The following is a 20,185-nucleotide window of genomic DNA, read 5'->3' as shown; positions in this document are numbered from 1 at the left end:
CTGAAGACTGGTTGCTAGACATGTCGAGTATGCTAGACTCTATGATGTGTACTGATGTGGAGCGGGTCACTTTGGTGCCTTCATGCTTAGAGGTGAAGCCAAACACCGGTGGATCGGTGTTAAGGGCGTGGAGACGTTTCCTATGAGTTGGGCTAAGTTTGAGGAACTCTTCCTTTTGAGGTATGTTACGAGGCAGAGAGAGAAGAAGCGAATGGAATTCCTCAAGTTAGAACAAGGAAACATGACGATTGGGGGCATATGAAGAGAAATTCACCGTTCTTTCACGATCACGGGGAAGGAGTTGATTTCCATAGAAAAAGCTAAGGCTAGGAAATTCATTGACGGGCTGAAACCAGATATGCAGAGCAAGATGTCGGTCCTTGGATCGATTCTTATCTTTGAGGTGTGAGAAGGGCTCAAGGTATTGAAAGAGTGGATGATCGTTATTGCCGCAGAGGCAAGAGGTTGGAAGGGTAAAGGCGATCGGCATCTCGGGGTAGGCGGGATACGGGGAAAGAGGCAGATTTACCAAGGTAGTGGTTCAGTGGTCGCTAACAGATGTATAGGCGGTCATTCAAGCGAGCACCACGGTGGAGGGCACCATCGTACCAGGGGGTTTGAATGTGGTTAGCCCACCGAAGTCTACCGATTCCGAGACCGATGAGTGGATCACGAGGCCACCGAGGGTACTTGCTCCTTCTCGAACGAGCACCGGTGCAGAATTTGAGGCCCGTGGTCGAGAGCTAGATTGCAATCTGTAATACCCACGAGTACACGGTCGGGGAGAGAGTGTGGTTTGCTATAGTTGCGGCGGTTTGGGCATATCAAGCGGTTTTGTCCCAAGTCCACTTCAGGGGTGGAACAGAGACCACAGGCCAAGGTGTATTATCTAGTGCCAGAGGAAGAAGTTGTGGATCCTGCATCAGTCCAAGAGGAAGCCACGGTATATAATGCTATGGGGGCAGATATCAGTGCTACCGATCAAGTGGTGGAAGGTATGATATGTTTGTTTACTCATAAGGTGCATGTCTTGTTTGATACGGGTGCTACTCATTCCTTCATTTCTAAAAATATGGTGGAAATTCTTGGGTTGGAAGTAGTTAATACAGGGAGGAAGCTTATTTTATCTACTCCTCTAGGAAAGAAAACTATGTTCTTTGAAGTTTGTCACCATTGTGTGATAAAGATAGGTGATAGGGAGATGATAGTCGATCTAACGGTGATGGACCTAAAAGATTTCGATATCATCGTAGGGATGGATTTGTTAGGGAAGTATCATGCCCATGTAGATTGTTTTGCCAAGACAGTGACGTTTAGAGTACCGGGACAGCCTGAGGTTGTGTTTGAGGGGATTAGAAATACGGTATCTCGAAGTGGTGAAGGCCAAGTCGACTTCAAGTATGATAGATAATGGATTGTTAGCTGGTCTTAGTCTCAAGGGCGAAGTTGAATCTTCGAGCTTGTTCCTGTAGTTAGTGAGTTTTTGCGGTGTTCCCGGATGCATTGCGGGATTGCCTCTCCTGGCGTGAGATAGATTTTGTAATAGATCTAATGCAGGAACGCCGCCTATTTCGATGATTCCTTATCGAATGGCTCCTCTCGAAATGAGAGAACTCAAGTCCCAATTAGATGAATTGAAAAGATTGGGGTTTATAAGGGAAAGTCGGTCCGGGGGGGAGCACCGGTGTTATTTGTGAAGAAGAAGGATGGGTCATTTCGGCTATGTGTGGATTATCGGAAGTGAATAATGTGACTATCAAGAACAAATATCCGTTGCCTAGGATTAATGACCATTCGATCGGTTAAGGGGGCCAAGTATTTCTCGAAGATAGATCTCGAAACAGGTTACCATCGGATGAGAATCGAGAAGAAGATATACTGTAAGACGACTTTCCAAACACGGCTAGGGCATTTTGAGTTTTGGTGTTACCATTTGGATTGACCAATGCTCGGCTGCATTTATGGATCTCATGCACCGAAAGTGATGTGGAAATACTTAGATCAATTTGTTATCGTATTCATAGATGACATCTTGATTTATTCTAAGACTAGGGCTGAACACAAGGAACACTTGAGGATTGTCTTCCAAACATTAGTGGATCATCAGCTTTATGCCAAGTTCAGCAAGTGTGATTTCTGGTTGAATGAAATGAGGTTCTTAGGGCATGTTGTATCGGAGAATGGAATCAAAGTTGATCGTTCAAAGATAGAGGCAGTGAATAATTGGCCGAGACCGACTTCAGCGACGGAAATCAGAAGTTTCTTGGGATTGGCAGGGTATTACCGTCGTTTTGTAGAAGGATTCTCTAGCATAGCGTCGTCCTTAACTAGATTGACACAGAAGGATGTGAAGTTTGAATGGACGGAGGCATGCGAGAAAGCTTTCCAAGAGCTAAAGACTCGATTGATAACAGCGCCAGTTTTGACTATTCCAGATCCGGAGAAGAGTTATGTGATTTATACTGATGCCTCTAACATCGGATTAGGATGTGTCTTAATGCAAGAAGGCCAAGTGATAGCATATGCTTCTAGACAATTGAATGCCCATGAGAAGAATTATCCTACTCATGACTTGGAGTTAGCGGCGATTATTCATGCTCTAAAGATATGGAGACATTATGTGTATGGTGAGAAGTTTGAGATATTCTCCGATCACAAGAGTCTCAAGTACTTGTTCTCGCAGAAAGATTTGAATATGAGGCAGAGGAGATGGGTTGAGTACATGGAAGACTATACCTTCACATTGCAATACCATCCGGGTAAAGCAAATGTAGTTGCCGATGCATTGAGTAGGAAGCGAGAACATGTTTGTGCTCAGATGATGATGAAGGAGTGGCAATTGCTGGAGTCTGCTGCTTCTTATGGTTTTGAGATCACGGGAAATGGAAGTGGAGATCCTCATAAGTGCTGTTATTTAGCACAGATGACAGTGACGGCAGAAAACACCTTGGTTCAGGATATCGTGGATGCTCAGAAGACATCGAGGGATGGACCTAGGTACCGAGGATATGTGGAGAATGCCGAAGATGTTGATTGGGAAAAACACGGAGACGAAAGTATCAGATTCAGAGGAAGGATTTGGGTACCTTTTGATCACTCTTTGCGGAATAATATCTTGAGTGAAGCCCATAGATCGAAGTATACAATTCATCCTGGCGGTACCAAAATGTACAGAGATCTGCGTCGTCAGTTTTGGTGGCCGGGAATGAAGCGGCACATTGCGGAATATGTGAAGAAATGTGCCACATGCCAACAGGTGAAAGCTGAACACCATAGACCACCGGTCTTCTTAAACCTCCGGAGATTCGGAATGGAAGTGGGAGAACATAACCATGGATTTTGTATCGGGTTACCGAGGACCGATGAGGGAATGGATTCTATATGGGTCATTGTGGATAGATGACCAAGTCCGCCCATTTCATACTGTTAAGACTACTTACTCGCTGAAAAGCTAAGTAGAATCTACATGTCGGATACCGAGGTTGCATGGGGCACCATTATCGATAATTTCGGATAGAGGTACTCAATTTACCGGTTCATTTTGGAGAAGTTTTCAAAGGGAATGGGGACCAAACTGAAATTGAGACAAACATTTCATCCATGAACCGATGGGCAATCGGAAAGAGTCATCAAATCATAGAGGATATGCTTGGGCTTGCGTGCTTGATTTTGGGGGTAGTTGGAAGACTCATTTGGCATTGGCGAAGTTTGCTTTACAACAACGTTACCAATCTAGTATTGGTATGGCACCGTTGAAGCGTTGTATGGCAGACCTTGAGAACACCTCTGCTGGATCAAAACCCGAGATAGTATTATGTTGGGGGGCGAGAGATGGTTAGTGACACCACCGAGAAGATTAGAGTGATCTGGAATCGGTTGCTCACCGCCCGAGTCGTCGAAAAGCTATGCAGATAGGCGAGCGTCCCTTGGAATTTTATGAAGGTGACGGGGTATTCTTGAAAGTATCTCCGAAGAAGGGCATTCAGAGGTTCGGGATGAAAGGGAAACTTGCACCTAGATATGTGGGACCATTCTTGATTATTCAGAAGATCTCTGAGTTAGCTTATAAGCTCGAGCTACCAGAAAGGCTATCACGTGTTCATAACGTGTTCCATATCTCGATGCTACGCAAGTATGAGCCGGATCCACTACATATTGTTGATTTGGAATCGTTGGAGTTGGAAGAAGACATTACCTATCCGGAAGGGCCAGTTCAGATTCTAGATGCGAGAGAAAAGAGATTGCGGTCAAAGGTCATTCCGTTGGTAAAGGTCTTGTGGAGAAATCACAAAGTAGAGGAAGCAACCTGGGAGAAAGAAGCCGATATGAGGCGACAATATCCAGAATTGTTCGAGCAATAAGGTATGATTTAATTTCGAGGACGAAATTTTCTTTTAAGGAGGGTAGGATGTAAAGTTCTAAATTATTATTAAGGGTAAATTAGTAAAGGACACTTGAACCTTAGGGGCGATTACGTACTGGGCCAGTCGGATAGACGGTTAGCTGACGTAACGTAAATTAATTTAACACCGACCGAGGAAATCCAATTAGTTCCGGAAAACCACTTGAAAAGTTCTTAGATTTCATATAATTGGTTACTTAGAATATACTAAAAATCGAAAAGAAGATAAATAAGAAGTGATAAAATAATTCGATACGTAGTAAACTCGTGGGCACCTAACTAAATAATTTAATAGTCAATAAAAGTCCGTTTTGCAAAACCCGAAACTGGAAAATGGACAAGTTAAACTCGACGACAACGGTGCAATGATACGGTATCAGCGTCATAAACTTGGGCGTTACCGCTTGGGGCGGGGATTCAAAACCGGGTTGGATGCTAAATTAGAAGGTAAGGGCAGGATGGTCTTTTGACAACAAAATAGACAAAATCGCACCAAATATCGCCTGAGAACAAAAAAATCGCGACTTCTTCTTCCCCAATTCCGCACCTTTTAAAACCCTAAGAGAGAGAAACCGAAATTCTCTCAATTCCCATCGATCCAACCATAAATTCTTCACACCCAAACCTAGGAACACTAAACTGAAGTGAGAGAATTCAAAATTTCTTGGAAATTCGAGCATACCGAAGCCAAATCGCGGCGGCAGTTGGGTTAGTTCCTCTCCAATCGATTCAAACCAAGAATTCCAACACCCAATCCTTAGTAGCACTCAAATCAAGTGTGAAGCTTGAAAATTCTTGGATTGGCGCCGGGATTCAAAAAAGGTCGATGAATTTCGTTTGTACCGCCGCTGCGGGTGAGTTTAATCTGCCTCAATCAACAAGTTTAAACTCGATGTTGATAGCTTGCGATGTATTGATGGAAATATTGAACGGGAGTGTGGTATTTCGGCAGTAGCAGTTGGAGAAGCTAGTGAATTTCGAACGCAGCGAAATAAATCGCAGAGAAAGGTGAGTCGCGATTCCGTCTCTATTAGATAATTAGCTTTAAATTTCGATGGAATTGGATATATCGGTTATAACCGATTGTATTGGGGGTGTTGAAGGTCGGTGATGGCAGTTTGGAGGAGCTAGAGTGGAGTGAAATAGTGGTGATTTAAAACCGAGGAGGATCGGCTGACTTCGGTAAGAATTTTAAATATTCAATCTATTTTAGAGAATTGATGCTAGTTCACACTTGTTTAAGATCACGTTGAGTATCGAATAAGTGAGAAAGAACACCCACTTAGTAGTATTGGATTAAATGTGAATTGAAGAGTGGAATTTGTGGTAGTTAGAGTTGGGAAAAATCATAATAGTTAGGGGGATTGATAGATATGATTGGCATTGACGTGCGGTCCTACAGTGGCTGTAAATGACTACAGAGCCCTGTCAGAGGAACAATGCCAGAAATGGCCTGTAGCTCTGTTAACGGTAGTTAGGTGAAAAATTATCCGAAACCCAATTCTTAACGTCGAGAATTTCTTCTCGGCTTACGCTAGTTAAGAATTCCTCATTGTTCGATCAATTCTAACAACCGACGTATATGTATATGCTGTATAGGCTTGAATTCGAGTTGATTCGGGTAAGAGGGCTCAATTTGGTTAAGTGGGCTTGAGGAGAAGGAGCTTGCTAAGGTAGGAACCTACATCCCAATATATAGTCCGCTTATTTTCATGCATGATTTGAATTGCTTAAATTGGAAATAGATAGTTTGTGTATCAACCATGCATGTATATATGATATTCATGTTTTGCATTGTATTTCCTCGCTATAAACTATATATATAGATAGCTTTCGTGTGAAATGGGTTTTCTGTAAAATCGGGGTAGCGAGGGATTGTTTCTTTGTTAAAAGTGAAAAACTGGTTTTGGGAAAGGTTCGCGTCTCTTGTCTCAGTAAGGAGACAGAGAGATGGATTTTCAAATGCGGGTAAGGATTACCCGGTTGTTTGTAATTAGGCGCGAGGTTCTGGATTTTTCCGGAATGGGTGTTGTTATTTGATGATGATTCGCCATTTGGGAATCATCGGTTGTTATTTACTATGACTGGCCCGTTTGGGAGTCATAGGTTGTTCTACTCGAGGATGGGAAATCCAGGAACTCACACCTACATAATCAACAGTTTTAAAAGAAAAACTGCATAGGTAACTAGAGTATTTGAAAATAATCGGTAATATGAGTATATATATATAGATATTACTATGTTTATCACGAGGGATTTAGAAAAGGAATTGTGAATTCTATAAAGAAGGAACTGTTGTGCATTTCGGAGGCGGCGGTTAAGCTCTAAGGATTCCAACCGTGGTGTACACCTTCGAGGTGGTGGGCCACCTTTAAAGGGATGCATCACTTTGGATGTAGTCCGGGAATTCCTTTTCTACTTTTCTAGATAACCATGCTTGTATGTGTCACTTATTTGTATGGTGATTAGCTTGTGTGGGGTTACATGTTACCTCGATGAGGTTTAGGCTTGAGGAGTGAGAGTTTAGTCCACTCACGGATGTGTGTCGGGATCTGGCGATCTGCGGTCGTCGAGCGGTTGACCACCGTAAGTTAGGGGACAGCCCGTATGGGGGTCGTGGTCACAGGGCCCACCTGAGCCCTAAAAGCTTTGGGGATTTTGTGTGTACGAACACAACAACGACATTTCAGCTCCCTGCCGGTAAAATCAGGAAAATAACGGTGTATGGTTTACACTGGGAAGTACTGAACCGAGATTGCTTGTGACTGGGGCTGAGTACCAGTCGTACCCTCACCATTCTAATAGGATGCAGCGGTCACAATAGTTGTATGATGATTGTGAAAACTCTATTTTAAATATCAATGAAGCATGTCGAGATGATTTCTGCTAGTTAGTGATGTATATATACATAGTCACAATATTTGAATACTATTATAGAAACCCTGCATGTTTCAAATGTTTTCTATAAGTAGACTATTTATTGGCTATGTGCGTTTCTACTGGGCATAGTTGTTTGCTCATCCTACTTAACATTTCAGACGAGCCAGTTGCAGAGGAGGCTTTTCCTAACCCTAGCGATGAGGGTTATGGGGATTTGGGAGGATTCCCTTACGCTTTCTGAGAGCGAGTCAAGTTTATATTTTTGGGCTGTATAGAGATAAGCTAGGTTATTCTTTTGCTGTATATAATGAGCATAGCTCTTTTCTTTTGGTTGTATAGTAAGAGGCTAGTTCATTTGGTTGTATATATGGTGAGCTAGGCCATTTTGATGTAATATTTGATGTATTTAAGTAGCAGTTATACTTACATAGTTGGTGGATGGGATTTGATGTTGTTGGAAGGTTGTAGTTAGGATTTCCAGGTTTATGACAGGTTATGACAGGTTTATGACAGGTTTTAGGGTTTACGAATGTCGATCAAACAAAGGAAACTCTGCCGAAATTTTGGTAGAATCGGGATAGGTGTCTGCCTCGAGATTCATTCCACGTCCTCGGGATGTGTGATGGGTCTCGGGGCGTGACAAATACTTTCGAAAATGATTTGAAGTCCTAGCTTCACTGAACCCTAGCCTTAATAACCATTTCATGAGCATCCACCTACATACAAATGAATCATAAGGAAATGACATTAAAGTTAAAATCCCATAAGTCTAAAAGTCAGGACCTAGCTAGATGGAAAAAGCCATAGCACATAGTAAGAGCATTTCTATGTGCTTCAATTAAAACTTAATTAACATCTCACTTTGATTTTACTTGCTCTAAAAAAAACCATCTGAAATTAATCAATGGACAATGGTTTCCACTAACTTGGGCTTGACATCTACTCTACATAACTCGTTGAACTTGGGTTGCTCCACATTGCCTGACTGTATCCAATCAAGTCGCATTCATCATGTGTAAGTGCATAACATATATTTCTAATTTCTATAACCTATGTCCAGAAACTCCAGAGTGATAATGCCACATGTTCTACTAATGTAAAAAGATGAGATGATGGAGATTCTTACCGAGAGAGTGGTTGGACCAGCATGAGAGGTGAGTTGTTGCTTCTAAGGCCCTCCTGAACGTAACTCATGCATGGCTTGGTGTAACTTGTCAAAATCCCACAGGTGGATCTGTGCTCTGTGCTCATCCACCCGTGAACTTTGATGTCTTCAGTATTGGAGGAATATTGGTACTTGTCGTCTGCCTGCAGAAAGTTATATTTGTGTAAATATAAATCACTAATTGTACAATCCAAATTATGCAGAGACCGTCTTATTGTATGTCGTGATCATGTTGATTACAATTGAATGGTTACATTATATGATCGATCCGTTAAAATTGACAAAGTAAATGGTGGGTGGACAGCTGAACTAGTTATACCTGACTGCAAATGGCAACTTTCCTATGTTACTAAGATTTCTTAGTACAAAGCAATAGAAGTTACTTAACTTCTTGTTACTGCAAATGCCTAACAATCCTAATGAACTTAACGTATGTTCTGAAAATGGAGTGCTCAAGTTATTTGATAATGAAACAAAACCTTAGGATTCTAAGATTGCACTATAATTTAAGAAACTCAAATCTCAAGCTGTTTTCTTTGTCGGGTACTCTGTTGCCTATCTACACCATGCTTTAGTCCTCTTAGCCCTCTACAGAGTCATCCTCCAAGGCTAGGCTTCATGTCACGCCCCAAATTTCATAATGACTGAATACCAAAGACATGTGGCATCTATAGTCATTACGAAACTCAGGACGTGATATGGACCAACCAAGCAAAACCCAAACAATACCCATTGTTCCATATCCATATAAGCTTTATCCATTTCATTTCTTATATCCTCTTCGGAACCTGAGTTCTTGTGGTAACACCACCACCAATATATATTAAATTTCCACAAAATCCAAATGTGATCTCCATCACATATAAATATATTACCACATGAACACCTTTGTTCATTACTAGAAACTCTTTGTTCATTACTAGACATATTTCCCAAAATAGGTTTATGCACATAAAAGGATAGCACGGTAGGTTTTTTAGCCAACTTGTCAATGCTATATTTTTTCCTATATTCATCCAAATAACACGCAACTTAATTATTTAGAAACTAGGGTATGTAGACTTACTTTTTCATGTAGAACTTGAAGTCCCAACATCAACCCATCTAGAAGAAAACTTAGGTCAAAAACTGTAAAAATCCTAATTTTCAGCAAACTAGATTTCTGACGGATTATTTTCCAAATAACACAACTCTTTCCACAGGTACCCAAAAGCAATGAGGTTTTTTGTGTTGAAAATCTAATACACATAACTTATTTTCTTATGTTTTACAAAAATTCTCAATCTCGTTCTAAATATGCTACAACTAGGCTCGAGCACAGTGTGCTGAAATTGATTTCTGACGCACTATTTTCTGCCAACCGAACTTTTAAATACCGTATCTATCTCCATAGGACCCTGAATGTGTCGTGGCCAATTGGATTGGAAAACAGACACTCAGATCCTACTTTTTCATGTTTTACCAAAAAGCTAACTCTTAGCTTAACCATATAAAATCTTAAACTGAAACCAGTGCCATGTACCTGATTTCTGCAATCAGAAAATCTGACATGCTACCTTCCGAAGTGTGTAACTCTTTCTAAACAAAACGAAATGCAATGGGACTTTTTGCGTTCTAAAGAAGACTTGCGGGACTTCCATATCCACTTTTAGTTCAAGCATAAACCTTACTACAAATATACTGAATTTTGGCTTCAAATTAGGTAAAAGATTGTTGGTAAACTAAAGCTTCAATTCAAACCCACATACAACCATAGTACAAAATATCGTGATATATCACGATAAATATCGAGTTTTCAACAAAAGATATATAAAAATCACGATATGTTTAGAGATATATAGGACTTCAAATATCGACAATATTTCAACGATATTTACGATATTTGGAGATATTTAGCAATATTTGGCAATATTTTGTGTAGGTAATAATTTTATTTAATATTTACCATTATATTTCAAATAAATATAAATTATATATCATGATATATCAAAAAATATCCACAATATCCACACTATTTTATCGATATTTTAGATATATCTACGATATTTGCATATGAAACAATGTCAAATATCCACAAAAAGGGGGATATATCCATGATACATATCCATAAATCAGGGGTCGATATTTTGCCATATCTTGATATTTTGTACTATGCATACAAGAATGGTAGGCATTTACATATTAAACCAGCACTAATATATACTTTTAACTTTCCAATTCATCTAAGTTAATTGAATACACACCAATTGAATACATAGAAATTAAACAGAATTAATATAAACAAAAGAATCAATTAACAACAACAAACCACTCAAATTTATAAGTTCTAAAAGCATCTAATCATACACTAAAATAGGTATATATGAAAAGATGAATTACTCACCATCAAACAAAGTAATTAATAGAACATCAATCATGCATATACAGAAATCTACTTTGGGTAAATGATTACTCACAAATTGAAAGCAAATCTGGAATTCCCGCGGCAATTGAACGTCAGTTTCGAAAACATCCACCGTGCAAATTAAACTCCTCAATTCATTCTTTTGTGTTTTCTTTCAATTAAGAGAGTGCTCTCTCTCTTAATTGGACGTCACCCCACACATGATAATTGCTCCCAATTAGTTGATCTAGGTGAGGTGCTTGCTGAAAAATAAATGGACAGTTTTCTCCCCCTCCTTAAAATCTTCCCATCCTTTTCTTTGTACCTGCATGTGTTGGGTAATCTATACACTACCAGCTCCTGCTAAATGGTAGGCAAGAGGTATGTATTTTCCCCCAACCAATATGACCTCCTCTTTTTGTCTCTTCCTCTCTGTTTTCTTTTCTATTTTTGGTTTGGCCCAACCAAAACCAAAAACAAACCCACCAATCTCTCCATATTTTTATTTCTTTTTTTTTTAAAGAAAATCCATAATTTGGAGATTCTCCATAACTCATAATCTGGAATTTTTGTTTCGCAAAACTGTAAAACTGGAATTAATGCTTAAACAAAAAAACCATAACATAATTTTATTGATCTAAACATGTAATTCAATCAGATTATTATTTCCACTGTCATGAAGTTTATTCAAGATAACTACCAACAACAGGAATCAAAACACATCAAACCTCAAAAGAGTAAAAAAACCAAAGACATCCTCATTTCTATTCTTAGTATCACCTACAACTGTGTCATCGATTCTTCTAGACTTACGAAATTTTCAAAAATAAACTAGAATTTGTTATTTTTCTAGGATTAATTACAGAAATATCCAACATACTTAGGTCATCTTAACACTTGTATTAACATACATTTTTTTTTAACAAACGTATCAATATACTATGACTGATTTCACAAAAATAATAACCTGTTAGCATCCGTTAGTTAAGTGATGATGTGTTCGTTAAATGATGATGTGTCCATAAGTTAAGTGATGATGTGTTCGTCAATTAAGTGACAGACACATTATCATTTAACGGATACATCATCACTTAACTGATGGGTGCTAACAGGTTGCTATTTTTGTGAAATCGGACATAGTACATTGATACGTTTGTTAAAAAAAATTGTATGTTGATACAAGTGTTAAGAGGACCTAAGTACGTTGCATATTTATGTAATTAAGCCATTTTTCTAATAATGAACTACAAGAAAAATACCGAAGGTACGCTTTTGTGTGTACTCGACACACAAAAAAGGAGCACCCTTTACTCAATTTCAACTATGAGTTGGCAAGAAGCTGAAACAAAAAAAAAGAAGGAACATCCTTTACTCAATCTTCATCTAAAACAAAAGAAAAGAGCAACCCTTAATAATAAAAAACAAAACTTTAAACATTAACTTTGATAAGAGAGGAATATAGTGTGAGAGAGATGGTGAGATAGGGCAATGGTGACAAATTGTGAGAGAGGCGGTGGTTGGTTAAAGGGATTTTGAGAGAAGAAGATGAGAGAAATGGTGAGAAGGAAGGTTGAACAAAACTGAAAAAGTGATGACATATGGTTCTCAAATTTTCTTTTTCAGTTATCTCATTTTTGTTAGGGGAAATTTTGGTCCTTCGCACCCACAATTTTAGACAAGTTTTGAACATATCCCGTCGAAGTATCACCGTGGGTTAAAAATCCACACATAAACACACTTTCAATATCTGATCCGACGGTCCAAATTGTGGGAATATCAACGGCTTCCACCGTGGAGAAAGGTAGTAAAATTGTATAATATGTTGCCACAACTATTATTAGTTTTGCAACAGCAGTTAGCAGTGGCAAAAGATTTAACAGTTGTAATCCGTCGCTAACGTTCTGGGCAGTCTGTGGCTAAAACCCCATTTTCTTGTAGTGAACACTTGCACTAACAGTTTCCTACAATGCAAAAATTCAAACTAATAAACTAACTTGATACCATTATAAACCAATAAACTAAACTACTAACATAAGATGGTTGCACTATGAGTGGTGCCATGGTTGGCTGAGGAGTGAACTTTGGCTCTGATGTTATGTTCTTACTTTTTCTCTTCCCCCTTGTACTAACACTTGCACTAACAATGTCCTACAATGCAAACATTCAAACTAATCAACTAACCTAATACCATTATAAACCAATAAACTAAACTACTAACCTGAGATGGTTGCACAGTTGGTGACATGGTTGTTTGAGATGGTTCTTCAGCTTCTGGTTGCACAGTTGGTGGCATGGTTGTTTGAGATATAAGTTAGAGACACAAGTTAACCAAAAAGGAAAACTTAAGCTCATAGTTGTAACTGAAAAAATATTTACTTACATATTTAGCTAGTGGCATTAAGTTGCCATAATTTCTCATATTATGGCCAACTTCAAAACACCTTTGGCATACAATCTGCCTCTACTAACCTTGGTTCGATTTCCACCTAGCTTACCTTCTTCCTATTTTTTTTAATTAGGTCTTCCTGGCATCCTTCTATTAGCAGGTGGCAAGCAAATAGAACAAATGCTCTTTGGTCATTGCATTTATTTCACTAGTCAAGGGTTGTATATAGTGTTGGTATGCCATGATATAATACTCCACTCTGTACCAATGATCCATATAATCTTCTGGATTTAACTTCATATAATATATGGCTGAAATGGCATGCTGACAGGGAATGCCATTTAATCCCCACATCCTATAAGTGCAAGTTCTAGCTTCTATATCAACACAGTGTGATTGGGAATAGCTTTGAGGTTTTCTAATCTCAAAAGTTGTGGCCCTACTGTAAATAGTTACCCAATTCCTGGCATCATCCTTATTCTTTTCCAGTTTTGCCCTAGCCCTTAGGCACAAGACATCATGCCATTTGCTGTATATAATTCTCTTTTTATGCATCCTTTCCATATATTGCAATCTTATATCCTCTAGCATTGCAATTATAGTCTTCCCTCTTGCTTATCTGATTACACCATTATATGTCTCACACATGTTATTCTCAATTGCATCACAACAGAGCACAAAAGAAAAGAAAGCTCTAGACCACCATCTTGGATCTTGCTGCTCAGTCAAGTATTTGTTTGCTTCATCAGACAACTTTTCTATCTCTTCCATGGTAAGATCAAACTCCTAGGGAATGCTTGCCTTGTTAGCTTGCCAAAACAAACTCTTGTAAATTGCACCTTGTAATTGGAAACATTTAAAATTTAAAATTCTTGTAATTTAAAATTGCATATTAAAACAGTAATTGTAAAAACAAAAACACATTTATCTACTTGTCTCTTCCTCAGGTTTGCAGAGATATGCCTTGCACAACATCTATGGTCTGTAAATGGTAACATCTCATTAATGACTTGCGGCAAACTTTTTTGTTGGTCAGTGATTAGAGTCAAACTAACACCATGGGCAATTCCAAGGTCATCAATCAACAAATGAAGAAACCATCTCCAACCACTTGCATTCTCAACTTCAACAGTAACCCAAACAATGGGAAACATTTGATCATTGCCATCCCTCCCAATTGCAGTAAGAAGTTGCCCTTTGCAGTACCCCTTTAAAAAGCAACCATCATCTAGACATATGACAGGTCTGCAACTTTCCCCTTAACCCTTCTTTCTTACATGCATCAAAACAAATGTACATTCTCTTAAAAATAGGTTGAGCTAATCCTACAACTTCATCTACATCTATTCTCACTGTACTCCCTGGATTCCTCTTTAATATTTCAAAACCATAGTTCCTAATTTTGAATATATCTCAACCAAATTCTTTTCAATGCCTCTTATACATTTTCTCTTAGCCCTGAAGCACATTGTTTCTGATACATTAAACTTGAAATCATTTAACTTCCAACCTTGATTACTAATGATTCTATCATGATAAGCTTTAGCCAACCACTGAGAGTTAGCAAGCCTACTGTTCAAGTTCCTTGAACATTTATGGACATTAACAAGTGTCTTGATTTGGAAATGTTCTTCATTCTGCATAGGACTAGTCCACAGTCTCCAAAGACATTCACCACCTTCTGGGTAGCATCTTGCTTGCATCCTACTTGTTTTGGCACCCAATAACAACAACATAATCTTTCAAAGCACCTTTCAGTTCATTTCTATGACCAAACCTCATCCCAACTTCAAGATGAACCTTCATTATCTCTGTCATTGTATTAAATTTAAGGAACTTGTTCCTATTTCTAGCTATCATCCTAGGCCTGATCTCATCCTCTTCACTACTAGCATAATTAGTTTCATTTCCATCCACTATTGGTGTAAATCCCTCAATACTTGAACCACCTCCATTAGTTGGAACATCCTGAACATTCACATTGCCATCCAAATTGTCATTGTCACCTCAATAACTTTTGACTTCTTCTTCTTCATACTAACCAACTTTTGTGTTCTTACTTCAAACAATTCTTCATCCACATCACTTAAATGATCTAAACTAGCAGCATCAGACTGATCAGATTCATCATCCATTTCTACTACAATCTGACTCATCACTACTCAATTCCTCTTTCTATAACAGGGCATTGGGACATAACTTCATTGTGTTCAATATACACCTTAATTACACCTGTTCTCCTAGCATACTCAACCACCTCCATTGTCTCTTTGTCATTAAGGATTTGGTGGATATTATTCTACAAAACACTACCTTGAGGCGCCTGATACATATTATATAAATTATGTATATTCAAATCATCCTTCACCATCCCCAAAAGTTCAAAATAAGAAATCCTATCAAAGTCTAGCTCTGTGACATACTCTATTATATCACTGTAATTTAGCATTGGTGAGGTTTTAAATCTCCCGGAATGGTGGAATTATATCATCATACTCTCATGATTAGTTTCCACTGAAAACGAAATAAACGTGATTTCAAATAAAATAAAGAACAAACATTATTATATCAAAACCTATACAAATAAAGAACCAACAATAATATTATTTCATTATAGGCCATATTCTATATAATATTCTATACAAATATCAAAATGAAACAATATTCTATTAAACCCCTAAAACATGATCCAACAATAAAAATATTCTAACAATACAAACAATATTCTATACAAAACCTAACTTGAAACCTTAACCGAGTCCATATAAAAATGATAAGGAACAGATATAGAAATTAAACACAAAGAAAAATAATAATAATATAACTTACTTGTTTAGATAGTTAAACTAGGTTTTCTTTCAACAAGAATTTCTTCAAGAACACGTGAATTTCTTTAGACGAAGGTTTGTGAAATTAGGGATTTTGGAGGGAGATCAAAATTGGGGACTTTGAGAAAGCAAAGTTCTTGAAGACTCACGTGAGTTCTCACGTGAGTGTACCATTAGTTTTCTCACACGTGAGAGTGTGCGTCCATTATTTCGCGAATCCTCATTTAGATGGAGACTCACATGCTTCATGCATGCGCTACTTATGTGGACACTGACTTGCTATGTGTACGCGTTCTGTTGACTCCATTTGCCAAATCATCAAATATGTATAAATACTTAACAACGTACATAACAAGTAACCATATTAACAATATTTGAAATATACGGTATCCTATTTTTCAAAAAAAATAATACAGTACCCATGTCAATAATTTTTTCAAATGAGAAAGACAGTTGCAGAAAGTGAAGGGTTCTTCACCACAAATGTCAAGATCATGCTCTTGAAGTTTATGCTTGATCACAATAGATATCCAATCATCAATGCGTGCCACATTATAGACGCCCTCTTATAGTAAGCAGAACTTGTGTATTTCTGATGCATCATGGCCAGATCTCTATCCACAAAATTCAAGAAACTATCTTTCGAAATTCGCTCCTGAAACATATATATATTCCTTATACATACCCTGTTGCACCTACAACACATAAACCAACACGAGTACTATAAATATCCAGAAACAAGAGCATATACTAGAAGGATTACCTCCCTCCATTCTCAGAAGATCATTGGAAAGTTTCTTTAATGGTACCTCTGCAATATGCAAAGTTAAAGAAAAAATTATGCTATTATTTGGATACAACGTCTAGGATTCTATTAGACTCTAGACTACTAACATGAGCAAGGTCTATATTTTATAAGTTACGCCCTACCAAGTTAAAAGAGCAACGGACGGACCTGTGAAAATATTAGGGCTGTGGAGTCTCGCTCTTTCGGCTTTGGGAGCAACCTATCTAAAAAGAAGAACCATTGAATATCTTTGGAAGTTACATTGGAGGTTCATAAGAGACCATAGCTCATGAAGATTGTTTTGTTGAAAACAAATCCTAGAATATTACAATATCACACACACAACACACTCTCATAATGGAGATACAAGTATTAGGTGTTACAAACTAAGGACCAAATTACCATTAACTAAGAACCTTTTAAAATTTGGAAGGAAATAGAGTAGTAATAAGTTGTAGAGTCTCACCCTCTTTTCTTCCGTCCACCAAGAACATCAATGTGTCCTCTTGTTTGTTCCTGGTCATATACATCAATGGGTACCTCTCCAGCAAGAACATTCATGGAAGGATTAAAGTCCTACTGCCCCATCTAAAGTGAGTCCTCCTTTGTCTTTCTCATCCACCTTATGTGAAAGAATGGCTTGCACCATATGCTACCATCACGTCTAAGTCTTCAATAACTGTGCAAAACATATACTAAACCCCTCCCATCCCCCTCATTTTTTATTTATTGATATAAGGTAACTAAAAAATGGAGGAGAAAAACAATGGATACCCCTTAATTTTTATTTTCTTCTTACATCCCAACTTCTGTAGTCTTCGTGAGAGGTAATAAAAGAATTTATGATGGTACTGGGTCACTTGGAGCAGACACGCTCCTGCTTGGTTCAAGCAGGAGATGTAACATATAGGCAATAAAAGTTTGTTAATTAATTAAGCATACCTTAGTGCAAACCACCTCCTCTTCATCGTGCATGTCCACCTCCTAGAAATGCTTAACGTAGATGTTCATGTTAAGATCCACCGAAGGCAGTAGCAGAGGAGATGGTGCATGGTCCTAAGAGCATTCCCAATGCAAGCAACAACTTGCTACCCCCACGTAGGACTATTTTTCCTCATAGTTACCTTCTTGGTGACAAGTTACTAGGGGTTGCCCAATGCAAAGGTGATTTTAAAATTCGGACGGGATGTTTTATTTCGTCTGAATGTAAAAAATGAAAAAATATCGGAAAAAAAACATGTCGGATGGAATGAAACATCCTGTCCGAAAGAAAAAAAAAAGTCTAATAAAGTCGCGGGACAGAACCGAACATCCCGTAAAAAAAACGAAAAAACACGCAAGACGGAATAAAATGTTCCGTCCGAAGATCACAAGTCAGCAACTATCTCAGTAGTCACCCTTGCATTGGGCCATTGCTTTTGGCTCATAAGAGTGACAAGTTGCTATTTCCCCTCAAAGTTGTTTGCATTGGGAGTGCTCTAATACATGTATTGGTCTACAACTATATCGTGAAGCAATGCCATAAAGGCGCTCTAGTTGTATCTCAAAATTCAAAACTAGAAAAAACTATCTTTTTGGTTTGATATATATCAAGGACTGAAACTAAACCTTTCTGTACTAAACGTGCATAATAAAGAAAGTGGAAATAAAAGCTAAGAACACCCTCCTTCATCTGAGTTTGTCAATTTTGGAACCAGAACTTAACTTGACATTAAGTCCAATTCGCTAAGTTTCATACGTTGTTTGTCATCTGGGTGTGGACACTCCTTGAACAAACTAATTAACACCACAACTAACAACCCATTAATAAGAACAAAATCAGAAATATATGAACGGACTTACATAGACTAAACAATAAGTGATGTCGAAGGAGTAAGAAAAGGTTAAAGAAAAATACCTTCAACGAGTCACTACAAGCATAATGCTTCCCCGTAACCATTTTCCCTAACTCAAGGTGATGAGCACCCCAAATACTCAATTTCAAAGACATTCAAACTACCAAGTTCATCTTATCGATCAAGACCGCTGCAAACAAGTGGAATCTCGAACATTTCAAGCAACTTTTGAGATGCGAGACTTTTGCTACGAAAGGCGGCTACTACCATTAACTACTACCACCAATGCTAATTGCCAAATTAGAAAGAGTACCCGCATCAAACAAAGGGAGGGAAATATATATTAATTGTTGCTAATGTTAACCATCATGCTAACATTGCCCTCCAATGTGCATACACCTGCCACACCAAAGAACTGGGTGAAACATATCTTCAAACACTTCAACGCCAATTCAATAAATATATCTAAACCATACTCAATTGTATCCGGCCTTCACTCAAAATTAAGGTAGTATGTGAACCAAATTACTTAAAACCACACCAAAAAAACATACCAAGTGCTCAACTATAACTAAAGAAACTTTGTGGGTAAAAGAGAATCAAAAGATGATTCACATAAAACTGAATACTGATGAAGCTAATAAATAAACTTCAATTTATCAAAAAATAAAGTCATACTTGGTCGCCTTTTGATCGAGTAGTGCTACACGGACCTATTTTTTAGACCTACTATTTCGACTAACTATTTGGATAACGTTGGTTTGCATTGCAATACACACAGACATGTATCTCTATGTAAATCAATGATTAAGACTTTTGACACATCCAAATAATAGGTCAAATAAGTGGGTCGGTCTAGCATTAGTGCTTTTGATCTGATGCCAAAATCTCAGCAACCATAGCTTTCTTCGCATCTATCGCCATAATAACCAACAAGATTCTCGGCACATTTCTCAAATTTGAAATTCTAGAAGTAGAAGTGCAATCAAAGCAGCAAAGAACATAGATGAATTCGGCCGAAAACTTCTTTTACCCTAAAAAACAGAATAGGAAGAACGAGAGAAGAAGACCGAAGATGGGCACTGGTGAGATTTTGTTGTTGCTGTTTAGGAGAGTTGAGCACGAGAAATCAGAGAATTTGAGAGAAGGCAGCCATATGCTGTACATATCTCTCTGATTGAGCACCATTCGCACAAACTTTTTCAGCCACAAGCGTTCCTAATCTGTAGGAAGAACAGGTACATTCAACCATGCAACTCCCATCAACAAAACTTCAAATATATATTGAAGATAGTAAGCTATTTTAAACATAAAAAAAGGAGTTCAACCGTTTAACGTACAAAAAGCAGGTGGAGATCCCTGGTAAGCCAAGATATGATTTGCAGCTTGCCTTTGTAGATCCTATCATTCACTTGAGAAATTAGGGTGGAACTGAAACAATAAGCTCGAGCAACTCGGCGCATGAACAAGAATTAGATGTCTTCCAAATATGTCATGCACTGAAAAATGGATGTAGCAG

The 20,185-nt window shown here is 38.2% G+C and overlaps 1 protein-coding gene across 1 annotated transcript; it reads left to right on the top strand.

Annotated features, from left to right (window-relative positions):
* The first annotated feature begins 3,905 nt into the window (after positions 1–3,905).
* LOC147515178 (uncharacterized) lies at positions 3,906–4,361 on the top strand. Its single transcript, XM_086592822.1, has one exon. It carries the CDS (start codon positions 3,906–3,908, stop codon positions 4,359–4,361), a length of 456 nt encoding a protein of 151 aa, XP_086448948.1.
* The last annotated feature ends 15,824 nt before the right edge of the window (positions 4,362–20,185 follow it).

This window comes from Coptis chinensis, chromosome 2 (genome assembly GCF_015680905.1).
Source record: "Coptis chinensis isolate HL-2020 chromosome 2, ASM1568090v1, whole genome shotgun sequence".
Classification (NCBI taxonomy): Eukaryota; Viridiplantae; Streptophyta; class Magnoliopsida; order Ranunculales; family Ranunculaceae; genus Coptis; species Coptis chinensis.
This window is presented reverse-complemented; position numbering and strand designations above follow the sequence as displayed.

Coding starts and splice junctions, on each gene's coding strand:
- LOC147515178 (XM_086592822.1), top strand. CDS start 3,906: ATGCAGATAGGCGAGCGTCCCTTGGAATTTTATGAAGGTGACGGGGTA.